This window comes from Grampus griseus (genome assembly GCF_964374135.1).
Source record: "Grampus griseus genome assembly, chromosome: 3".
NCBI lineage: Eukaryota > Metazoa > Chordata > Mammalia > Artiodactyla > Delphinidae > Grampus > Grampus griseus.
Window position 1 is genome coordinate 30,109,566 of NC_139019.1, and position 26,348 is coordinate 30,135,913.

At 32.8% G+C, this 26,348-nt stretch overlaps 1 protein-coding gene across 3 annotated transcripts in view; it reads left to right on the forward strand.

The window, feature by feature from the left end:
• Positions 1 to 26,348, forward strand: part of NIPBL (NIPBL cohesin loading factor) — a 190,716-nt gene that overhangs the window by 91,334 nt on the left and 73,034 nt on the right. For all 3 annotated transcript variants that reach the window (XM_082650635.1, XM_082650636.1, XM_082650637.1), the window contains exons 9-10: positions 951 to 1,577; positions 7,480 to 9,105. In XM_082650635.1, coding sequence (XP_082506761.1) covers positions 951 to 1,577; positions 7,480 to 9,105 — 2,253 coding nt within the window. The remainder of the gene's footprint in view (positions 1 to 950; positions 1,578 to 7,479; positions 9,106 to 26,348) is intronic.

Consider the following 26,348-nt stretch of genomic DNA (forward strand, 5'->3'; position numbering starts at 1 on the left):
AGATGTTATGGAAAACCCGAACGAACATTTTTTGGCCAACCATATATAAAGCACTTTTAGCTTGACTGATTTTTATAATTTCCTATGGGTTTTTTAAATTTTTATAATTAATTCAAAGAAATGTATATATTATTCAGATACAATTATACTTTTATTTCTGAAGCATATTGATGTAGTTCTTCCTCATTGACAACTTGTTAACTAGGAAAAATTTTCCCATTCGATTAGCTTACTTTTAACACTTCCTTATATCGTATAGTGTTTAATTTAATGGGATCTGGGCTGAAGATATTTTATTTGCTGGCCCTGCATATTTTTCTAATAAAAGGAGGATTAGCAAGCTGAAGAGAGTATGTGAATGATGTTAAGTGGAGGGAGAAAGAGAAGACCACATAAAGGTATAAATTAATACTTTACCACCAATTTTTTAAGTAAGTGAAGACTGATCATTGTAATTTTTCCCACTTCCTTTTTCTTATACCATTAAGTATTCCTGTGAGTGTACACCCTAGGATTATTTTTTTTATTTTTTTGTAATTTGACAGACTTATTTTTACTTTATACACATCAGTTTTCTTAGATAATAAGTGAGAGAATAGAGATTATCATACCCAAAATATTTGTGTTGCATCTTTAGAAATAGTGAAGTCTTTGCCATTTTCAAGCTAAGTATTTATATTTTTTACGTGAAAAAATAGAAATAATACTGGTCTGGAAGATGGAATACTCATATTTTAATTCAAACCTGGATCATCTGCCAGCAAGCAAAAAGACCATGGGGAACACATCTTTAGGCTTTCTTTTCATATTCTGTAAATAAGTAGCTTGGATGAGATAATTTAACATTTTTTCTAGTGGTACTGTATTGTCACTTATTTAATGTGTCTATCACATTGTCTGAAAATGTAAAACTAGCACAACTGTTCGTTCCTGTTGAATTGTTTTTCTAGGATCAAGACCACCTTTAATCCTACAGTCTCAGTCTCTACCTTGCTCATCACCTCGAGATGTTCCACCAGACATCTTGTTAGATTCTCCAGAAAGAAAACAAAAGAAGCAAAAGAAGATGAAATTAGGCAAGGATGAAAAAGACCAGAGTGAGAAAGCTGCAATGTATGATATCATTAGCTCTCCATCCAAGGACTCTACTAAACTTACATTAAGACTTTCTCGAGTAAGGTCTTCAGACATGGACCAGCAAGAGGATATGCTTTCTGGTATGGAAAATAGCAATGTTTCAGAAAATGATATTCCTTTTAATGTGCAGTACCCAGGACAGACTTCAAAAACACCCATTACTCCACAGGATGTAAACCGCCCACTAAATGCTGCTCAGTGTTTGTCGCAGCAAGAACAAACAGCATTCCTTCCAGCAAATCAAGTGCCTGTTTTACAGCAGAACACTTCAGTTGCTACAAAACAGCCCCAGACTTCTGTGGTACAGAATCAGCAACAGGTATCACAACAGGGACCTATATATGATGAAGTGGAATTGGATGCATTGGCTGAAATTGAGCGAATAGAGAGAGAATCGGCTATTGAAAGGGAGCGCTTTTCAAAAGAAGTTCAAGATAAAGGTAAAATAGTCTCATTACTACCACTTCATGCTCTTGGCAAATATTTAATTATAATGTCAAAAAAGTTTTTTAAAGTAACTCTTCTTTTTCTCATTATATTTTATAATTTTTAATGTTTCTCCTCAATTATGGTTTTATTACTAAAATGCTCGTCCCTCAGAAGTTAAAGCTTAATTTCATTTTTTATCTAAAACCACTATCTGAGATATGGTAATTCTATATAACACATCTGTCACCTATTATATACCAAGTGATTTTATCTGTGTTTGTCTACTAAAATGAACATAAGCATTTCTATATTACATGTGTTTTCCACAAGTTATGTTAATAGAATTTTGCATCTTTATCTTTTTTCTACCAAAACAAGGTTAACCGCTATAGAATTATTTTGAATCATTACATTTACGAAAAGTTTGTATGTTTATTATGCGATTAGATTTTTCACTTAGTTTCTAATTCTGTCATCTCTTAATAAATGTGAAGGTTTTTTTAAGTAAAAAAATTAGGAAAGAATTTTAATATGAAATAGCAAACTTTAAGAATCAGGGATCTTTTGTTGGTGATTATGGTTAAGTGTTCTCTTTTGTCTGACTAGTGTATTAGGATGGGTTTTCAAGACACCTGTTCTATGAGTTTATGGGCTTTCTTTTTGTGCTTTATAAAAATTATAATCAAAGTAAGTTTTGTTAATTTCTTGATTATTTGGTGAACATTATGTATAAAATCTCTTAAATTTTTAGAGAGACTAATGAATCAGTGGTTGAAATTAGTAATTTATGAATTTGATGTCTCTACAGTAGACGCATATACATATTTGAACATTCAAACCAAAGAATACTTTAATATTTAATTTTATAGTTAACTATTCTAGATTAATTTATAGTTCTTAGAGTTTCTATTTGGTCATTATAAAACAAAACTTCTTGATGTTGACTAGAGCTCATTTTTATCTATGATCTTGTTCATTATGTGACAGGATCATTTCTAGATAATTGTGTTCCTCTGCTGAGAAACATGCTGAAGATTCATACTATGTTTCCTGTCTATCATTTGTCTCTTTTTAATGTTACTGGAAAAACAGACTGTATTTGGTAATTGTTGTATTACAGTGTTTGCTAAGTGCGTAAATCACGGGTAGATGCAAATAAAGAGATTGCTAGAAATCTTCATTTTATTGGCTAGGGAACTGGTGGTGTTTTTTTGTTTTGTTTTTAACTAGCAAATCATGGACATTAAAGATGAAATAAAGTGTTGCTTGCCCTTTTTCTCTTTGCTTAGTAGTGTGGGATTTAGGAAATAACTCTATGTGTTCCAATATATATCTCTTCCTCTAACCTCTTATAAAAGTATACGCATGTCAAATGAAGAGAGCAATATTATTCAGCTGCTCTCAATAATATTAACCTTTCCAAAATTCCTGAGTCCTGTGACAGTTTTGCAGAAAACATATACAATTGTAATTTCTTGACCAAGAAATATTAGTTGCCTTGAGAACTGAACTTTTGCATGACGTTTTAATCTGTGTTTTGGAAAATTATATTCTTTAAAAGGAGGATAATCTTTTTTTAATGACCTGATTGTTGGTAGGAATGAAAGCAGAGGAAATGGTGAACTTTTTTTCTTACTTTTTTGAACTTTTACTCTGTCATATTTGTTGAAACCAAAGATTTTACTTATAAAAACTGAATGGAAATAAGGATAGTAAATAATGCTAATTGCATGTTAGCAAACTTATTTTAGACTACTAACTTTTCTTTGGGAGATTAAAACAAAATCGACAAACAGCATCATACTGTTCTTCCTGACACTTGTTATGTATATTTTAATTTTAATTATCAGTTTTCTCTGTAATCTCTGATGGTGTGACTATAACAAAGATAATTGAAAAGTTGAGTGAGCAAAGTTGACTTACAATTTTGAAACAATGTAATTTGACTTACAGAGGTATCTGGTTCTATGAAGATTTAAGGGAAAAGATGAACTATCTGATTTTCAGTTTGATTTAGATGGTTTTTCCAAATTGGTTATGCTGATTTGGCCAACCTCATATTAGTGCTGTCATCTCTAAATTGCCTTCTGACAGCTTTATTTGAAAGCCTTTGGAATTTTAGGTACCAGCTAACATTTGTATCTTGTCATTTTATATTCAACTTCTGCATTGTATGATGAGATAGTGTTTTATATATAAGCAGTTATCTTGAGATTTTGGAAAGATTAAAGGGTTGGTACGTTGCTCTAAGTTTGTAGGTGAGGTCATAAATAAAAGTAAAGTTTTCTGAAGTGGTAGTCTTACAGTCGGCCCTTGAGAGACGAAATACTTCTTTGAAATGAATTTATCACTAGTTACCACTACATTTTAGAACTACTGTATATTGTAAAATTGATATTTACTGTATTCTAAAGTTTGACACTGAGTACTTTTTTATAACTATTTTATTGCTGGTAGCAAGGAGCAAACAAGACTACTTGTGTGGTATACATGGTTTTACTGAGTGCTCTGCTCTAGTTTCTGAGCTTGTTTCCCATTATATTCATTTGTTACGAATGAATGAAGCGTTCCCCTCGATAGACCATAAATCAAAAACCTGTACCTTGTAAATAGATTAGAAAGTTTGGCAAACATGGTTGTTTGATAACTATGGAATTCAGGAAAAGAGATAGAATACTCTTAGAAATATTTTACACAGGCTGTGGTATAACCTAATACACCTCTGTTGCACACACAGAAGACACTTTTCTGGCTGCTAGATATTTATGTTCCTTTGGCCTGTTCTCTCTTCTTTGGAGAGATTTATATACACTGATAGGTTAATTCTGTGCAACCTAATATTTTATAATATTCCTGAAGGACCTTCTTCTCAGTCTTTTGCTCAAACTTTTAACATCTGTAATTACATAAATTAATTTCAAAAGGCTCTTTTTCTTTGCTTCTGGGATGAGCTGTCATAGACATTAATATCTCCATGTGCTGAAAATTCCTGCTTTCTCTTGTTTAAGAGGGGGTTTCTTTGTTCATCTTTGCCTGTTTCATCTTTTCCCAAGGTCCACTTTCCATGTTAGCAAGTATAAGGAATGGTCTAGCTTCACTAATGTTTTTTATGATGTTAAAATATTCTTGCACTGTAACCCTGATTAGAAGTTAATTATTATCTATTGTCATTTGGAATAAGAGACTGGGATTTGGGACAGGAATAGGACAATTAGTCACTTAGCCTGTACTGTGGTTTAGGTATGGGACTTTTTCATTTTTTAAAATTGGCTATTGTGTGTACAGTTGTTCTGCTTTTTGCTTTAAGTGTTTTCATTTATCACTTGTAGATTTAGGCAAGTGATATAGTTTGTTTCGTACAAGCACAATTGAGTTCACAATTTCTTTAAGGGCCAGATATTATTTTCAAAATACCAGTATCAAGATGACAAGTGTTGTTGGTCTTAAAATTATATCTTTTTGTATGCATTTTCTTCAGGAACACCTGTATTTTGATAGCTAATTTTATGGCTCCCAGTGCTTTAGAGGGCTTACAGGTAATAGTGTCCCAAATATTAAAATTATTCTTCATAGAGATGGCTTTCCATCATTAGGTGAAGATTATTATATAATGAAGACTGATAACAAAAGTGAATAGACAAAAGTGGCCTGTGCTGATTCAGAGCCACTTTACAGGAATAAGTTCGTGGTGGAACTGAATCAGATGAAGTGAATCAGAACCTGCATGCTCTTAACGTATCCAGGAGTTCTTGCAGCAGTAATGTAATTTTTCCAGGTTTTACAGAACAGATGTAGTACCTTTCAATAGTTGAAAAATTTGAACTTTATATTTAGCAATATTTTATGCATAGTAGAGAAAATTATAAGATCTTCCCCAGTCTTCATACACCACTCATGTGCAAATGCTTTTCATGTTTTTATTATAAATAATCATAGTATCTATAAAGATAACTAAATCGAACATGATAATTTCTTTGAAATTAAACACTTTGCTAAATTTCCATTTTAATAATGAAAGATAAATTAGAATGAGGTTAATGATCTATTAATTATTAAGTATTTTGTAATCTTTTAAAATTTAGCCTTCAAGTTATTTTAATGTTCTTCTGAAAGATTGTTCATATTTCTAGGATGAGCCACAGATCTCTTAAGAGAGATCTTCAGATGCCTGAGATCTATGTTATTAATAGTTCTTAAGTATGCTTAGGTTACCATTTTAATGACTTTCATGAAGCATATTTCATTGAAAAATATAAAAATCTTAGATTAGATTATACTATTTAAATTTCTAGATCCTTAAAATTTTTTTCTAAATGCTTATCATAGAAGTTTAAGGGATAAGTATAAGGTTACAAGCATCCTGTTTTTGAGGTAATAATTATTTGGTGTGCCCATTGGCAAGATATAAAGATGATTTTGTGTGGCAGAACATTCAAAAGCAAAATTCTATAAATTAGTATTCTAAGTGCTTTTTTCTTACGTATTGATGCAGAAAGCTTCATATAAGTTCTTACCAGGTTAGTTTTAACTAGGGAAAACAGTTTAATGATAATATACTTTATTATTATCATCGTGTAGTTATTTCGCAAGTGGAGTATATGTGATGATAGATTTGACTTCTGAATTACTGAAAAAGCAGAATGGCTTAGTTCTTCAAAAAATTACTGGCAAATATCTGAAGTAAATTTTAGTAATATTTGATTAGATTGTAAGCTGTAAGGGACTGCTACTTCTCACTTTCAAAACAAAATGATGAAACTTTGGTGTATAAAAGCATCATTACTATTAAAAACATTTTTTTCAGAACTTGGTTCCCTAATATTAAGGGGCTGTTTTTAGTGGTCATTTTGACTTTTCACCTTGTGATCTTTTCCTTAAGTGATACTGTATCACATTAATGAATAGTATAAGAGAATCTAAAGATTCTCCTGAATAATAAAAAAGATTAAAAATAACTTTTAAAACAGCCAGGCAATTCAGCAAGTATCATTAAAGCAGGCAAAGTCTCAGGGTGCTATAATGTTATAGTTATATATCATGTTATGATTCCCAAGACCTAATTGGAAATTCAATTTATAGAATTGGAAATTCAGTTTATAGAAAATGACCTAAGAGCCTCTTGAGTCAAGTGGAATCATGCACAGAAATACATAGCTGTTAAAAATACCATGACATTTTATTATAGTGGTAGATTTGTGTTTGTGTGTATTTTTGTCTTTAAATTGCACATAAATACTGTAAATAATTTCTTCTTAAGCCAGTATATAGACCCCTAGAACTTTATGTTGAAGAGCTGAAGCATTTTTCTTCAGTTGAAGTTGCTTAAGAAAGATAGCATTTACCTAAAAAGTTCTTATTATAATGCTTCTCATTTTTATAATTATGTTTCCTTGTCTAAAGATACTTCTAACTGTGTGTTAGCTTTTAAATTCCATTTGTGCTGTTGACACCTTGAAGAATTTGAATCCTGGATCAAAGGTTAATAACAAACTATTAAATTCTTTTTTTTTTTCTTACTCTCCTCATTTACCTATTTTCCAGTGGCATGATTTCTATTTTCTTTTGAGTTTTATTCTTTTCCATACTTCTCTTACATGTGACAAAAGCACCCTGTTTTGTATGTTGGCAAATTTGGGGCTCTTTGTAGTTTTTATTCAGTTAGCAGTTTAAATGATCTTTATACTATACTTGTTAATGTTTATTGAGGTACAGCAAGCATGAATATTTCCTCAAACATTGGTTTAAAAGTATTATGCCATTCGTGCCTACTATTTTATATATGTGTATTGACATTTGCATTCACCACATTTTTAAAAAATGTGACTTTAAAAAATAGTCAAAGTCCATATGGTTTTTAATAAGATAAGAATATATGTCTGTTACTGATACTGAATATTTATCTTTGAATTTCAGATAAGCCTTTGAAAAAAAGAAAACAAGATTCTTACCCACAGGAGGCTGGGGGTGCTACAGGAGGTAATAGACCAGCTTCTCAGGAGACGGGTTCTACGGGAAATGGGTCAAGGCCAGCATTAATGGTTAGCATTGATCTTCATCAGGCAGGAAGAGTGGACTCTCAGGCCTCTGTAACTCAGGATTCAGACTCCATAAAAAAGCCTGAAGAAATCAAACAATGTAATGATGCACCTATTTCTGTTCTTCAGGAAGATATTATTGGAAATCTTAAATCTACACCAGAAAACCATCCTGAGACTCCTAAAAAAAAGTCTGATCCTGAGCTTTTAAAGAGTGAAGCGAAACAAAACGAAAGTAGATTGGCAGAGTCTAAACCAAATGAAAACAGATTGGTAGAGACAAAATCTAGTGAAAGTAAGATAGAAACTAAAATTGAGGTGCAAACAGAAGAACCTAAACAGAATGAGAACAGAATGATCGAATCCAGACAAAATGAGAGCACCACAGCCGAGCCTAAACAGAATGAAAACAGAGTGTCTGACACAAAGTTAAATGACAACAAACAAAATAATGGCAGATCAGAAACAACAAAGTCAAGACCCGAAACCCCAAAGCAAAAGGGTGAAAACCGACCTGAAACTCCAAAACAAAAGAGTGATGGGCATCCTGAAACCCCAAAACAAAAGGGTGATGGACGGCCTGAAACTCCAAAGCAGAAAGGTGAGGGCCGACCTGAAACTCCAAAGCAAAAAACTGAAGGTCGGCCTGAAACACCAAAACATAGGCATGAAAATAGGAGGGATTCTGGAAAGCCATCAACAGAGAAAAAACCTGAAGTGTCTAAACATAAACAGGACATTAAATCTGATTCACCTCGGTTAAAATCAGAAAGAGCTGAAGCCTTAAAGCAGAGACCTGATGGGCGATCTATTTCTGAGTCACTAAGACGTGACCATGATAGTAAACAAAAGTCAGATGACAGGAGTGAATCTGAACGACACCGGGGGGATCAATCTAGGGTTCGAAGACCAGAAACATTGAGATCCTCTAGTAGAAATGAACATGGCATTAAATCTGATGGTTCAAAACCTGATAAAATAGAAAGAAAACACAGACATGAATCAGGGGACTCACGGGAAAGACCATCTTCTGGGGAGCAGAAAGCAAGACCTGACAGTCCTCGTGTTAAACAAGGAGATTCTAATAAATCAAGACCTGATAAGCCTGGTTTTAAATCACCAAATAGTAAAGATGACAAAAGGACAGAGGGTAACAAGAGTAAAGTAGACAGTAATAAAACACACCCTGACAATAAGGCAGAATTTCCAAGTTATTTGTTGGGGGGCAGGTCTGGTGCATTGAAAAATTTTGTCATTCCAAAAATCAAGAGGGATAAAGATGGCAATATTACTCAGGAGACAAAGAAAATGGAAATGAAAGGAGAGCAGAAAGACAAAGTAGAAAAAATGGGATTAGTTGAAGATCTAAATAAAGGAGCTAAGCCTGTAGTAGTCCTGCAAAAACTGTCTTTGGATGATGTTCAGAAACTTATTAAAGATAGAGAGGATAAATCAAGAAGTTCCCTTAAACCTATCAAGAATAAACCATCAAAGTCAAATAAAGGTAAGAATACTTACTCTGATGTCATCTGTGTTCTAGTGAGTTTTCTTTTAAGTTTTAGGGTTACTATGGATAAAAAAAATGGAAATTTACAAAAATTGAAACACTACTGCATGGAAAGAACAATATAAAACAACAGTGAAATTATTTGCCGTAATAATAGATAAAAAGTTCTCATTGAAAATTCTTTTTCTCCCACCCCTACTACTCACCGTAGTCGTGATTTTTACTGTTGGTTCACAGAGAAGAGTTCCTTTTGCTGTTTAATTATTTCAGTATTTTTGAAAGTTGCTTGCTAATCAAGTGAATGATTTGAATGGATGACTGAAATAGATGTATTTAACAACTTTTTAAAAAGTTATTTTGACTGTAGAGAGAATCCATTCTCTATAATTAGGTAATAAATTGACTGAGTTTTAATTTCTAAAGTCTCAGTAAAACTATATGGTATAAAAAACTCAACATTATAAATTCTTTTAAGAATATTAAGTGTCTCTTAATATTGTTTTCTCACAGATCTGTCTCTGAGTTAATTACTGATGAATAGTTTGAATGTATATAGTTTAGAAAGTTATAGAAAAGGTTATTTCATCTTTTTGTGGAGGAGGTGATTAGTTATGAATGTTTCATTTTTTAAAATATGTAGTTTTACCCTTTTCTGTGGAAGAGTAATAGGGAATGGTAGTTACCTCTTAAATTGGGTTAAATCATCAGTTTTAAAGGTTTTTTGGTATTTTTATTTGTTTGGGTTTTTTTTGTTTTGTTTTGTTTTGGGGGTTTTTTGTGGTTTTTTTTCTCATGATTCTGAGTTAAATTCTCTGGTTACATAAATAGTATTGTTTCCAGGAGGAAAAAAAAGTCTTAAGTGCTGAGAATACAGTGGCAGTTTGTATAGAAAATATTATTTTGTGTTCTTTTGTATACTATTTTTTTATATATGTATATATAAAATTTAATGATGCTGTGTGGTAAGACCTGTTTAGCCCATGCAATATAAATAGATTGGGATATCGTTTTTAAGGCAACAGAGGTGATAGTTTATTTGATTTTTAAATTCATATTCTATGAAAGAAGTTCATTAAGAACTTAGATTTATACTTATTAACAAATACATGAGGGGCTTCCCTGGTGGCGCAGTGGTTGAGAGTCCGCCTGCCGATGCAGGGGACACGGGTTCGTGCCCCGGTCCGGGAAGATCCCACATGCCGCGGAGCGGTTGGGCCCGTAAGCCATGGCCGCTGAGCCTGTGCGTCCGGCGCCTGTGCTCCGCAACGGGAGAGGCCACAACAGTGAGAGGCCAGCGTACCGCAAAAAAACAAAAAACAAAAACCCCCCCCCCCCCCCAAAAAAAAAAACAAATACATGAAACTCTAGAGTTGTGATGTCCAATATGACAGTCACTAGCCTCTTTAGGCTATTAAGTTTAAACTATATACAATTTAAAATTTATATTTTCAGTAGCAACATGTGACGTGTTTACCTTATTAACACAGAGAGAGAACATTTGCATCATCACAGAAAGTTGTGTAACTGCACTTAATGTATTAGGAGATACAGAAGGTGTATTGGTTATTAGTTTTGTAAAATGCCGTTGTACCTTCTCTATCAAAAAAAGTTCGTTGAAAACAGTATTACTACTAAGAACTGTATTCGAATAAATAACGTGTCACGACTAATCTGTTTTTATTCTTGTCTTCTCAAACGTTTACTTTCTCACTGTTAATTTATTTGGTTTTGTCTTTCAAAAATGAAAAAAGATTGCCTCTGAATCACTAATATTTGTACTATTTTAGTGAAGCTTTCAGATTTTAAATTACGGCTGTCAGATCTATAAAAATTAATTAAGATTTTAGCTTTAATTAATAGTCTTTAGTATTTAACTTGAATGCATCTTTTCAGAATCGTTTAGGTAAAAGAGCTTGTTAGAATGTAGTAGCTTGCACTAGAATTGTTGTCTTTTAGATAAAGATTGTCTTTATTAATTTTCACTGAAAGTTTGGAAGTGGCTTATATATATAAACTAAAGAGTATAAGTTATACAACTTTAGAAGAGTCAGATGGAAAGATGGAAAGTGGTACCCTCTTGTCCCCTTGATCTAGACCATCTTTTTCTCCCCTGCCCTCTGTCAGCTTATTTATGCCAGCCTTGCTTTTCTAAACTCTGTTCTAACAAAGAATCCTTATAGCTGAATATCAAGAAATGAATATAGCTCCTAATTAGTAACTGCTGTATTATTTCTCCTGGTTTTTTCCACATGTGATTTCATTGCTTGTGAATACAAAGTTTTTAGTACTAATCCAGTGTTTTTCCTAAATATACCTTTTAACACAAATGTATATACTTGATATGTTGATGTTAGTGAGTAATCTGGGTGTGTCTGCCTGTTAGAGTACGGTGTTTGTGTGTATGCATGTGCATGTATGTATATACACACACATATATCAATATATATGCAACTATATTAAGTGAACCTTTTCATCAATGCTTAGGTTCATTTCGGGATCCCATGTAGATATCTTTTTGGCTTTATTTATACCATAGAATTAATATCTGCTTTTCAGCAATGTACTAATTTTGCTTTTATTTTAGATCTCTGCTACTAAGTTAACAATAGCAGAGGTATATAATTGTGGACTTTTTAAATTACATGCATAGGAAGGCCAGTTGTGGATTACTGACGCTTTGTAGTACACATTACTTGGTATTTTCTTCAGAGAGTCACAGAAAATCACATATTCTGACATATTGGTGTTTTCTAAGTAAAAACTGAATATTGCTGGGATACTTTTTTGTTGATCCTTAGGGCCAGAATTCTTGGTAGGTTTTCCTTTCTTGGAAGAGCCATAAAATTTCATCTGATACCCATATTTAAAATAGCCATCCTTTAGGGTAATTTTAAATTCCTTGAATATGCTTTAAGCTGGTAAATTTTGAATGGTAGGGGTATAGGTTTATGACTCCCAGTATAGGTTACTTACTTTTGTCTGTTGTGTGAACTTATTAAATGTAAAGTGACATTGTTACATTTAATTTTATTTCTGTGGGGATCTGTGTATGCCCTAGTACCTAGCATAATACCTAGTACGTAAAAAGAGCATATTGCGCTTCCCTGGTGGCGCAGTGGTTGAGAGTCTGCCTGCTGATGCAGGGGACATGGGTTCGCTCCCCAGTCCGGGAAGATCCCACATGCCGCGGAGCGGCTGGGCCCGTGAGCCATGGCCGCTGAGCCTGCGCGTCCGGAGCCTGTGCTCCGCAACGGGAGAGGCCACAACAGTGAGAGGCCCGCATACCGCAAAAAAAAAAAGAGCATATTAAATGCCTGTTTAATGAATAGACTGTATTGCTACCATGTTAGAAAAGGCTTTTGTGTGCAGATTAAAATTGTATATGTATCTTTTATGTTCCCACCTGTAGATCCTAGCTCAAAAGCTACATAATTTTCAGCTGTTCCCTGAACTTTGTAATACCTCTTTCCACCCTGTCAACTACTAGTTTTTGTTAAGCTCCAAAGGAGACCTACTCATATTCATGTCTGTTTAATTTATTCTTTACCTTTATTTTGCTCTATAGCTGTTACAAGATTGGCTCAGAATCCATTCTGTTCTGATTTCCTGGGGCTGTTATCTTCCCAGTCTTTTTACCATCACCTTGTTTCTTCCTTGCCAAGGGGAGATGGGAGTGGAGAACCAACATAACCTTTGTAAAAACTTTAAATTAAAAAAAATATCTTCTATCTATTAAAATATACTTCAAGCAGTATACTAAATGCAAAAATAATGTCTTTATGGTTAAAATATTTTTACTTAAAATATTATCCTAATATACCCTAATGTACAGTATGTCTCCAAATTAAAATATAAACTTATACCATCTTTAAGTCTGGGCATGATCATTAACTAATTTGCAGTATGTGTTGCTAACAGTGTATTATTTGTAATTACACACCATAACAATTTGATTTTGGTTTTTTACAATTCCTGAGTGTCTCAAAATACCTAAGCTTTATATCCAAGGAAATCACTTTTTCTTCTTCCTCCCCTTACTTCCTTCTTAATAGTGTATTGTTTTCCATCATTTGCACTTACTGCTTTCAAGAATATAACATACCATCTGTTATTTGAGATCATGGCCTTTAAACTAAAAAGTTATCTAACAGCTCTAATAGTCAATAGTGTTTAAAATATAGTGCTCATTTGATTAGTTAATGATTGCAGTCATTATTAGAGGCAGTTATTTCACCTCAGTTACTACTGTAGTAAAATGTTGGTCACTAAAATTAGTTTTTGCCTTTTATGTAGCATTCATATTTTATGTAGTATTGGATTGTGTTTAGGACTCTAGGCTTCGTAAGTCTGAGAGAAAGTACTGTTTCTGAGTGAATTTTTGGCATAGTTTATGAATTCCTAAATTGAGAAATCCTCAGTAAAGTAGTTATGATTATAATATTCAAAATCCTTAATTATGCTACAGTAGAAATTTACTTTGGCTCATTTGAACAATATATAAAATACCTTTCTAAAAAAATAAAACTTTTAGTTTCCGTAAAGACTTTATCATTAGCTTTATCTTTAGGAAGTTTTTGGAGAGTATTTATTACAGAAGTTGGCATAATACACACTTGACTTGTGATTTTAGAGCAATACTTTGAAAAATTTTGTCCATGATTTCTATTTATAGAATTTCTCTGGTTCAGATATTACTCAGTAGATAATTGATATAACTATTGATTTAAAGAGATTCATTAAGTAGAATTTTTTCATAAAAATTAAATGTATTGAAGTTTGCTAGCAGTGTTCTCTTTCCTTCCCATTCATTATCTCAGGCCAGCTAAGGTCATAGCTTCTATAAGGTTTTCTTATCTGTAGAAATAGATATATGGTTGAAGGGTGAGAGAAAACAAATGATTAATTCTAAGAGAACCCTCTACTGTTTATGAAGAAATACACATTACTCCAACATACTGAATTCTCTCATTCTAAAAAATGTTTTTGAAACCCACCCCTACAAGAGCGTGGTACAGATATTAAGATAATGAATACCTACTTGATAACTGTAACATTGTATGTATATCATAGTATTATATTAAATAGTTAATATATTTTAATATTATTGTATATAGTATAATACAGTATGTTATAATACATATTATAATGTATTATAGTATATCAAGTAGGTATTCATTATCTTAATATCTGTATCAAGTTCTCGTATGGGGAGGTTTTCAGTAGTTTTTTTAAGAATTCAGTATGTTAGAGTAATATATATTAGAGTTAACAGTATATGCTGTACTATACTATGATATAATATGATACAATATAATATGAATTTTTAAATATGGATCCTCTTCTGCACCTACAAAAAAATAGCATTCTTTGACTACTGACATGCTAACTTTTGACAATTCCGTTAAGCCCATTATACATTGTAGTTCAAAGAGCACTGGAATCAGAACCTTCAACAAATCATAGCCTTTCAAAGCTCTGATTCAGAGTTCATTCACTTTTAAAATAGAGGAACCAGTTTTTTTCCTACTTTGTGCAGTTATGAAGACCAAAGTGAATCTTATAGTCAGAGCTAAAATTTGTCTAGTTTTTTTATATAAAGAAATGTAGTCATCCCTTTTTTTTTTTTTTGCATTACACGGTCCTCTCACTGTTGTGGCCTCTCTCGTTGCGGAGCACAGGCTCTGGACGCACAGGCTCAGCGGCCATGGCTCACGGGCCCAGCCGCTCCGCGGCATGTGGGATCTTCCTGGACCGGGGCACGAACCCATGTCCCCTGCATCGGCAGGCGGACTCTCAAACACTGCACCACCAGGGAAGCCCCAGTTATCCCATTTTTAATTGAATTTATCTAATGAAGTAATTTTTTAAGATAAGTCTCACTTGTGTATACATACTTTATATTCAGTGTATATCTGAAAACATTGCTGCCATCATTTATTTCATTCCAGTTTTATTGAGATAAAATTAACATATAACGTTGTTTTAGTTTAAGGTATATAAAATAATGATTTGATATACAGTCATCTCTCGGTATCCACAGGGAGTTGGTTCCAGGACCCCTCACAGATGCTTTCAGGTCCCTATATAAAATGGTATCATACAGTCAACTCTTTGTATCCGCAGGTTCCCCATCCGCAGATATGAAGGGCTGACTATACGTATTTATTGTGAAATGATTACCACAGTAAGTTTAGTTAACATCCATCATCTCATGCTGTACATTGTATTCCCAGAACTTATTTATCTTATAACTGGAAGTTTTTACCTTTTGACTACCTTTACCCATTTCATCCACCTCCTACAGATTGCAAAGATCAATCTGTTCTTTGCTTCTGTGAATTCTGTTTTTGTTAGATTCTACGTATAAGTGAGATCATACAGTATTTGTCTTTCTCTCTCTAACTTATTTATCTGTCTTAGCATAATGCCATCAGAGTCCACCCATGTTGTTGCAAATGGCAGGATTAACTTCTTTTTTTGGTTGAGTAATATCCCATTGTGTCTATATGCCACATTTTCTTTATTCACCCATCAATGAGCTAAACAACTTAGGTTTTTTTCCCATGTCTTGGCTATTACAAATACTGCTACAGTGAAAATGGAAGTACAGATATCTTTGAGATAATGGTTCCATTTCCTTCAGATATATAACCAAAAGTAGAATTGCCCAATCATATGGTAGTTCTATTTTTAATTTTTTAAGGAACCTCCATACTGTTTTCCATAATAGCTGTACCCATTTACATTCCCACCAGCAGTACATAAGGGTTCCCTTTTGTCCACATTCTCATCAACACTTATCTGTTGTCATTTTCATAATAACCATTCTAACAGGTGTGAGGTGATATCTCATGGTTTTGATTTTCATTTCCCTCATGATTAGTGATATTGAGCACCTTTTCATATACTTGTTGGCCATCTGTATGTCTTCTTTGGAAAAATGTCTGTTCAGATCCTCTGCCCATTTTTTAATTGGATTGTTTGGTTACTTTACGTATTGAGTTGTATGAGTTCTTCATATGTTTTAGATATTAGCCCCTTATCAGACATTGGATTTGCAAATGTTTTCTCCTATTCAGTAGGTTGCCTTGTTTTGTTGATGGTTTCCTTTGCTATGCAAAAGCTTTTTAGTTTGATGTAGTCCCATTTGTTTATTTTTGCTTTTGTTGTCTTGCTTTTGGTAAAAATCATTGCCAGGACCAATGTCAAGGAGCTTACCGCGTGTTTTCTTCTAGGAATTTCATTGTTTTGGGTCTTACATTCAAGTCTTTAATCAATTTTGAGTTGATTTTTGTGTATGGTGTAAGATAGCTGTCCAGTTTCATTTTTTTGCATGTGGCTGTCCAGTTTTTCCAACACGATTTAATGAAGTGACTATCATTTTCCCATTGAATATTCTTGGTGCCTTTTTGGTAAATTAATTGACCATATGTGCATGAGTTTATTTCTGGACTCTCTGTTCTCTTCCATTGATCTATGTCTCTGTTTTTATGCCAACACCATACCACTGAAATTGCTGTATCTTTGTAATATAGTTTGAAATCAGTAAGTGTGGTGCCCCCAGCTTTGTTCTTCTTTCTCAAAATTGCTTTACTCTTTGTCTGTTTTGTGGTTCTACACAAATTTTAGGATTGTTTGTTCTATTTCTCTGAAAAATGCCATTGGAATTTTGATAGGAATTGCATTGCATTGAATCTGTAGATTGCTTTGGGTGGTATGGACATTTTAACAATATTAATTCTTCCAGTCCATGAGGATGGAATATTTTTCCATTTATTTGTGTCTTCTTCAGTTTCTTTCATCAACTATGCCTTACAGTTTTCAGTATACAGATCTTTCACCTCCTTGGTTAAGTTTATTCCTAGATGTTTTATTCTTTTTGATGAAGTTATAAATGAAATTATCTTAATTTCTCTTTCTGGAAGTTTGTTAGTGTATCAAAAAAGAACTGAATTTTGTATATTGAATTTGTATCCTGCAAATTTACTGAATTTGTTTATTAGTTCTATCAGTTGTGGTATAGTCTTTAGGGTTTTCTGTGTATAATAACATGTCATCTGCAAATAGTGACAGTTTTACTTCTTCCTTTCTGATTTGGATGCCTTTTATTTCTTTTTCTTGCCTAGTTGCTCTGTCTAGGACTTTCAGTACTATGTTGAATAAAAGTGGCAAGAGTGGCCATCCTTATCTTGTTCCTGATCTTAGAATGAAAACTTTCATCTTTTCACCATTGAGTATAATGTTAGCTGTGGGCTTGTCATATGTGGCCTTTATAATGTTGATGTACATTCCCTCTGTACCCATTTTGTTGAGAGTTTTTATTGTGAATGGATGTTGAATTTTGTCAAATGTTTTTTTAATGCATCTATTGAGATAATCATGATTTTTATCCTCACTTTGTTAACGTGGTGTATCATTGATTGATTTGTGGATGTTGAACCTTCCTTGCATCCCTGCAATAAATCACATTTGATCATGGTATGTGATCTTTTTATTGCTAATATTTTGTTGAGGACTTCTGGATCTCTGTTCATCAGGGATATTGCCGTGTAATTTTTCTTTTCTTGTAGTGCCCTTGTCTGATTTTGGTATAGGGGAATGCTGGCTTTGTAAAATGAGCTTGGAGCTGTTTCCTCCTCTTCTATTTTTAGAAGAGTTTGAGAAGAATTGGTTATTAATTCTTCTTTAAATGTGTGGTAGAATTCACCAGGGAAGTCATATGTCCTGGGGTTTTCTTTGTTGGGAGGTTTTTGGGACCAGTCACCTAGTAATTGGTCTGTTCAGATTTTCTATATCTTCATGATTTAATCTTGGTAGATTATATGTTTGTAGGAATTTATTCATTCTTCTAGGTTGTCCAATTTGTTGGTGTATAATTGTTCGTAGTAGTCTCTTACAGTCCTTTGTATTTGTGTGGTATCAGTTGTAATGTCTCCCCTTTCATTTTTAATTTTATTTGAGTCTTTTTTTTTTTTCTTGGTAAGCATAGCTAAAGGCTTGTCTACTTTGTTTATCTTTTCAAAAATCCAAGTCTTACTTTCATTGATCTTTGCTATTCTCTTTTTAGTCTCATTTTTGTTTATTTCTGCCATGGTGTTTGTTATTTCCTTCCTTCTTCTACTAACTTTGGGCTTAGTTTATTCTTCTTTTTCTACTTTATTCTTCTTTTTCTACTTTATTCTTCTTTTTCTAGTTCCTTGAAGCAAGTTAGGTTGTGCTTCTGTCATTTCTTTTTCTCACTGTGTATATATATTAAGGAAAGGATCTTATGATCCCTGCTCCTAGTTTCTATATTAGGTAGTAGTAAATTGTCATTTACATAAAAAACTTCTAAAATAAAATGTTTCCTTTTGTAGTTCTTCCTCATGGTAATTTGACAACTGCACAATATCAAAACCATGGTGCTTAAAACAAGAGTTTTCTTAAAATCTTTTCTTGTGCATTCTTCATTTGTAACAGTGTTCTTTCAGTTGCTTTAAACCAACTCCTTGGTATTTTGTCTTCATTAAATAAACCAATTTGCAATGGCCTAAACTGTGCAGAATATACCTATATAGTGACTGCACTTGCAGGCTGGGTGGCACTTTGTTTCATATTGAATAAAGTATAACAGGATATAAATTGGGGGTAGGCAAACTTCTTGTGTAAAGGCCCAGATAGTAAAATATGTTAGGCTTTGTAGGCCACTTATCTCTAACATTGTAGTACGAAAGCAGGGATAGACAATATGTAAATGATTGTGTGTCAGTGTATTCTAATGAAACTTTATATACAAAAACAGGTGATGGGGCAAATTTGACTCACAGGGCTTTAGTTTGCTGAACATAATATAAATATAAAATTGAAATTTTATATAGGTGCATCTGATAACTAGATTCCTTATTCTGTAGCAAATGAGACTCAAAATTTGTATTTCACACTATCATTTGAGTATTAAAAAGACTGATCTAGATAGAGTTTTGAATTATTTTCCTATTTTTTATCCAATATTTATAAATGTAGTATGAAATTAGCCAAATATAATATTTTTGCCAGGATATTTAATATTTGTGAGCACTTAGTTTTATGTAGTAGAATTATATATGTTATTCGTATATTAATATATAATTGATATATTAAATATAAACATATAACAAGTGTATACAGGCTGAAATTACCTTTAAATATTTTATACTTGTTGCATGTCAATTATGAAATCTTCTCTCCCATCTTTTCATTTTGTGGATAACTTCTCTGTAATTGTCAATGTAGAACAACTAAGAACTGCTTTCAGGGTTTAAAAAAGAATTTTCAATTGGAAAAATTTCTTGAAAAATCTCATAAATTTATTCTAATGATTACACTAATCATTCAATAAATATTTATGGCCATCTTCAACATCCCATGCGTTGCTAGATGATGCAAACTGGAACACAAGTCTGTGACTTTATCAAGCTTATGATCTCATGGAGAATATGGGTAACTAAAGATACAGTGACAGTGTAATATTCTTAAGAAAAAAGGTGTATATGAATCCAGAGGAATAAGGAATCACATGTGTTTTTAGCACAAGGGCAGAAGGAAAAAGCACTACAAGTTTAGAGAAGTTAAACATTTGGCTAATTTAGAGTACAATGTGGCAGAAGTAAGGTAAGAGTAGATTAGTTAAAATTAAACATTGTTTTACAGCCATTAGTAGTAAAAACATAATCAGGAAATATGCCATTCCTAGTGTTGTTAGAAAATGTTTTTCTAGCATATTATAAAATAAATGTTGCTAAAATTCCCTACGTATTCAACCTAATTTAATAGTAGTTAATTGAATAGCTAATAAACATAGTTTAATACTTGATCAAATTGATTAAAATATTTAAATAACAGATGTCAACAGTGAATTTTGTTGTCCTTGATTTCATATTTTCTGGTTTCTTCGTGATCTTAAACATGTTAAATAGTTAATATTATCTTGAGCTAAATATTCCTTTCTAAAGTTTGGCATGATAAGTATATAATAGTAACATTACCACTTTTCGAAAATGGTTAAATTCATGGCATCTACTTACTTTTTTCCCGAGACATATTGAATATCTTTTAGAAGATTTCCTTTCTAATGTCTTTCCCCTTCCAGTCCATCCCACAAATTACTGCTAGAGTAACATTTCTAAAGTACATTCTGATTCTGTCCCTCCTCAAAAAGACTGTAACATCTAAACCCTACCTACTTTCATGGGCTTACCTACTTTTTCTCCCTATTGAATATCATGCTCTGTCCAGAGCAGACAGAGCTGGAATGCTGTAAAAGGGCTACCAGTTCCTAGTGCTTGTCCCCTGTTCTCCATCCTCTACCTCAGTCCACCTCATCTCTGTTGAAAACCCACTGTGTTCATGAAATACCTCCTAATCCCTCACAAATAATCATTGACCTTTTTCTTGTTTCCATAAAATATAACTTTTATTTCTTTAGGAAAATTCATCTCAAGTTGGTATAATATTAGCATTCATTTCCTTCAACTCCTGTTACAAATATCTTTTACAAAGGTGCAATGTAGTATACCTATCATTTTGCATTCTGTTTTCTTTACATTTACTATCTCTGTACTAACATTGTTCATAATTATACTTAATATGATTTACTCTTCCACTGTGTTCCCCTGTTGTTGGACATTTTGATATTACAATAGATAAAACTGATCTAAACATCTTTCTTCATAGAACCTTTTGTTATACAAATTTCCTTGGAATAAATTTCCAAGGATGGTATAAATGGGTTGAAGGATTTGAACACCATTTGCTGTGTGTTATATATTCTATCTACACTGTTAGCAGAATCTGAGTGTACACATTTCAGCAAATTGCAAGCAGACCTACAGAACTCAGAAGGAAAGCATAGATCATTTTATATCATTTCAAACAGTCTTATGCATAGCAGTTAACTCCTAAAGGCATTGCCATGTAAAGCAAAGTGGAAAACTTGATCTTTTCAATGATGATCATGAGTCAAGAAACTTGTCTTGTTAAAAAAAGATGCATAAAGTGCTTTTTTAGAAAGGTTTACATAAAAAATAATTAAAAGAGTAATTTCTGAGTATCCAAGGTTTTATTGTAACAGGGCTTCAAAAGTGTAGTATTGGCAACTTTTATATCAGACTTAAAAATGTAGATAATTAAGTTCTCTGATACAAGGTAGTGAATATTCTATCAACATAAGGTAGTGAATATTCTATCAACTTAAGGTAGTGAATATTCTGTCAACTTATAATGAGTAGAATCACTTTGATTTGAGTATATTATTTAAATTATAGTTTATTTTTCACTGAACCTGTAGTTTAAGAAACAATGGGCTGGGAATTCCCTGGCGGTCCTGTGGTTAGGGCTCCACGCTTCCGTTGCAGGGGGGTTCAATCGCTGGTCAGGGAACTAAAATCCCCCAAGCTGCCTGGCATGGCCAAAAAAAAAGAAAAAAAGAAACATTGGGTAGATTAAGTTAGAAGGACCTTTTCAATTTGAATTGATTCCTGTTTTGAGAAACATGGCAACCATAAAGTTTGATTGTGACCTAAGACAAATAAGATGCATGTTGTGACCTAATATGCACATACAAACACATAATAACAACACCTACCTTTACTACAGGCATAACACTAACATCTTCTCTTTCATTTTAAACATATTGCTAGTCAACACCTACAAAACTGATTCCACAACTTGCTTATGGGTCACAATCTGCAACTTGAAAAATTGCTGGCTAAAATTTAAAGGGAGACTTGCCAGTTCTTAGGTTACAGCATTCTTTATATAGTGATTATATAATGATGATTTACATTAGTTTCAGGAGTATTTCTCAAAGACCATCAGGAAGAGAATAGCTTCAAATTTGACCCTGATGACTGCTCCATAGCCACAAATGAATAACTAGTCTTTCTTTTTAAATTAAAAAATAATAATAATCCTGAACAAGCTTCTAGCTAATGCTTAGGATTTCTGCCTCTTTACCAAAATTATGACAACTTTAAACATGATTATCTCATTATACATCATTTCTTTTTATCCTGAACCATCACAAAAAAACATACCTTTCAGTTATTTCTTGATCCTTTTCTTCTAGAGGGTGTAGTCTACCTGATCCCCTCTTTCCTTAAATTAAGACCTCCTCTTCAGTTATAAACAGATCCAACACCCTTATTATCCTGATGACTGTTAACATCTACTGTAGAAGATGTGAATTTCACTCCCCTCATTTTCACTCAACCAAGGAGCCTTAGCACCAAAAAGTAATATCTCCTTTTTCCTAGTTTGCTATTGCTCTTTCCAAATAATTGATAAAATACACGTCAGAGTTCTTTGTCTAAGGTCAGTGTTTTGTGACGTCAGAACTTTTATTCATCAATATTCAATGTCCCTACGTTCACTTTGGATTTTGGCTGTTAGTGCACAGTCTTCCTCTTCACCCCTTGTTCTGCATCAGATTAGGTAACGTTGGGGGTGCCTGTGGAAGGAACATTCAGTGTTCTGGTCTCATAGTTAAACCCCACGTTTTTTCAGCTTCTCTTCACGTTGCCTCCCTTTGTTTCTGCCTCCCAAATGTTAACTTTTTTCAAGGCTGTGTCATCAGCATTTCATACTCTTTGGATGCTCTTCCTATTAGTGGCTTCAAATAAAGAAGTTGACTTGCATTTAGAAACCATTTGCACCAAAAAATACATGTCTTCAAACCATATTAACTTAGGATTCCAAGAGGGGCAGATTGACAACCTGCACTTCTGAACTTTTTTTTTTCTTTTTGACCCTGATTGAAGTAAAAGATCCATTTGTGCTAGGTTATTGGAAGGATTGTCACTGAACTACATTATGCCTACTCAAGGTTTTTTTATGACTTACCAAATTTGGAGGTTTATGTGAGTTTCTTGGTTTGTTTCTGAACATGACTGGCTTCCATTGTCTGAAGCTTCAGTCCTAAAGAGTTCATTGATTGAAGTGATTTATTTTAATCTCAGGGTTTCCGCATTTAAAGAAACAGACAGAACACAATGTTAGTTATCAAATCAGTGACTCTTCGGGACTTTTAAGTCTTTTGATGACTTCTGGTTTTAATAATCTGGTAAATGTGCTAGCTAGTATGAGTGATTTATACTGGAAAACCAAGGTTGCTAAAATGTAGCACATCTAGAATTAAATGTATTCTTTAGCTTTATTAGAGCCAGAAAACAGAGATACACTGTATCTAATGGAATATATATCTACAGAAGTGTGGTGCCAAACAAAATTGTGACTAAATGGCATTATCCCTTAAGCCACTAAGTTAAAATTTTGTGGTATTTCAAACAACCTGATGTAAAGCATAAAGTAGCTGGGACGAGAGAAATGAGGTGAGAAAGATAATCATAAAGTATTAGCAGTCTGAAGGTTTTAAGAACAAATAGCTCAGCAAACAACAATAATCTCTAAAATCATCAACGTATTAAGAGGTAGCCAGTTAAACACTGTATTTGCATTATTTAAAGGACTATTTCCTACCTAATTCAGGGAAAAGAACGTAACCAGATATGTTCTAGGGATCATTTGCAGTACTCACGCTTTTTTCATTTCTCTTGAAGCTGAGTCAGTTATCCAAACTTTCATGTATTAAAGATCCTGAGTGTGAGTATGGGAATGTCAGGCATTTTATTGCTTACCCTTTATAATCAAGGGACCTTGCTGAGTCAATTTATAAAGTGTTTTATGAAAAGGAAGAAATACAGAAAATACATAAAACTGTGGAAGAGATATTTCTATTCAAAATGAGGCAGTCCACTTTTGGAGGACAGTATACTGAGAGACATTAACCATTGCTGGGTTTTTTTTTTTTTTAAGTTGGTCATCTTTAGAAGTGGAACAGTTGGTCTTTGAAATATACTGCCGTAACTTTCAGAGTTGTACAGCGGTTAAAATGATGTGCAGAATAGTAGAGCTCTTAAATCTGATAGTATTATTTTTAATTTAGGGAATAAGAAATGGTAAACTACAATGAATAAACTTTGTTACCTGCTTTATCAGATATAAGACATAAATTTTCTGTATTTGGCTATTGTGCTGATTTTTTTTTTTTAAAAAGAGAACAAAGAGAGCAGAGTCCTTGTTCTTGGGATATAATAAACCATTGTAAGGAGAGTGCAAGTACCCATACATATCTTAACCCTTGATTATTTATTGTATATTTATCTGCAGAATAATTCTATGATATTTTATCAAGTCAGCATATCTTTGTGAATGGAAATTTAAGCAGAACATAACAATTAGGTAAATCTGCTTCTTAAAAAAAAATCTCATGGTGAACTAAAAGCCAAATACTTTGGGTTATCCATATTTATAGACTCCAAAAGGTTATGTTTCATGTAGTACAAAAAAGAATTTCCATTAAAAAAAATTTGGAACTGTCTTCATTTGTATAAAATATAGCAATTCTGAAATTATACAGGAAGTACATCTGTAAGTGAACATAAGTAATTGTGAACCAAAGAGTCAGAAATCATTTATTGACCATCTATATATACATACTTAATATTGTAGGTCATGTGGAAAGGGGAAGATACATACTAGAAGATATGATCCTTCCATCAAAAAACCACATATTTAGTTAGTTAGAGGTGCTCAGAGCATTAAGGACTTCTAAATGAGATGAACAGTGTGTTTACCTTGTGGGGTTGAAGATACTGACGATCCAAAGCTAAAGTTGATTTTTTACCTCTAATAATATTCTAAAAAGTGGAGCTCACTGATAAGATACAGTTAAATTAAGAAAGACAGAACAAAGAAATGTAACATGATTTGAAAATGACACAGATAAGTTAAACTCAACATGAATATGTCACAATTCCAAGCAATGAAGTCTTTGGAATATTACTAGTCACGAATGTTACGTCTTTGTTGGGTAAAATTGTTGCTGTGCGTGTCCTTAGAAGAATAGAGGTTAACAGTTACTGAAATAACTCCATGATGTTGAATAAAAGTTTCATGATGAATAAAAAAAGGATTATTCTTCATTTGAGATTAATAATTTATGTTTCATATTCTTATATTATTAGTATTGTATATTCTGGAGGCTTTTAAATTGTCTTAATCAGTACCCATTTATTTTTGGAATTATTTATTTTTATTCTTTATTATCATTTGAATGTTATAGTCTTAATGTTGATTATAGTTACTAATACTTCCTGCTGTAAACCACTAAGGTACTCTTTGCTCCCAGTTCTTAAAATTTAGCAGGTAAGACATCATTTTTATACTTCCACTCAAAGATTTGCATGGTTAAGTTTAAATCGTCATCTTTAGGCATCAAGGACAAATTATCCTGAATAAATAACTTTTTCTAGTTCTGCTTTATTTTTAAGCTCTCAACAGGATGTTATGGATTTATTTCTTCATAGCAGCTGTTTGTGTGTTTGTGTATATGTGTGTAGGATTAAATAGTTAATATTATGTTAGTAGTTCTAATTATATTTTGTTGATATATGTTTATCCTGTCTTTACTCTTTCATGGAAAAATATGAATTTATTTCATAACAGGCTTGAATTTACTCTTTTCAGTTATTGACATTTATATATTAAAGTATTGTTTTCCATTTATCTTGCCTTTCATGTTCCTGTTATGTTCAGTTAAATGCATATTTTGGTTTATCTGTTTGAGGAAATTTTCCGTAACAGTAAAGGCATTACCGTGCCTCTCAAATAGACAGTGATGGGTAAAAGCATATAAAACTCTTGTCACAGCCACGGCACAGGGCCACCAGGATGATAGCGGATGAGAAGCAAGTGTTAAGTAGAAGAGAATGAGGTGATAAGTGTCTTCCAACTCTTCTCATCTGTACTGATGGATAGCATTGCTTTCAAACTAACTGCTCCAGACCTCTATAAAACAAATTTGGGTGCTACCAAGAATGTGAGATGTACCCCCGACTACAAATACACCTGATAATGCAAGTGGATCTCTAGTTTCAGAAAGTTTTTAGTCAATGCAGACAAATGAAGGCACTAATTGTAGTAAAAATTGATGATATAACTACCCTCCGTTGCTATGATAATAAGTATGTATTTTAAAAGTTGCTATATGATGATATATGTATTAAAAGCTGCATTATCAGTTTAGGATTAAGACTGTTACAGTTGTAAATATGAACGTGTCTTATTAAAATACAAAAGTGACTTAGAAAACTTACATAAATATTAATATTTCATTGTGCTTAATTTAGTTAAAATTTCCCTTTTATCTTCAGATTTATATTTTT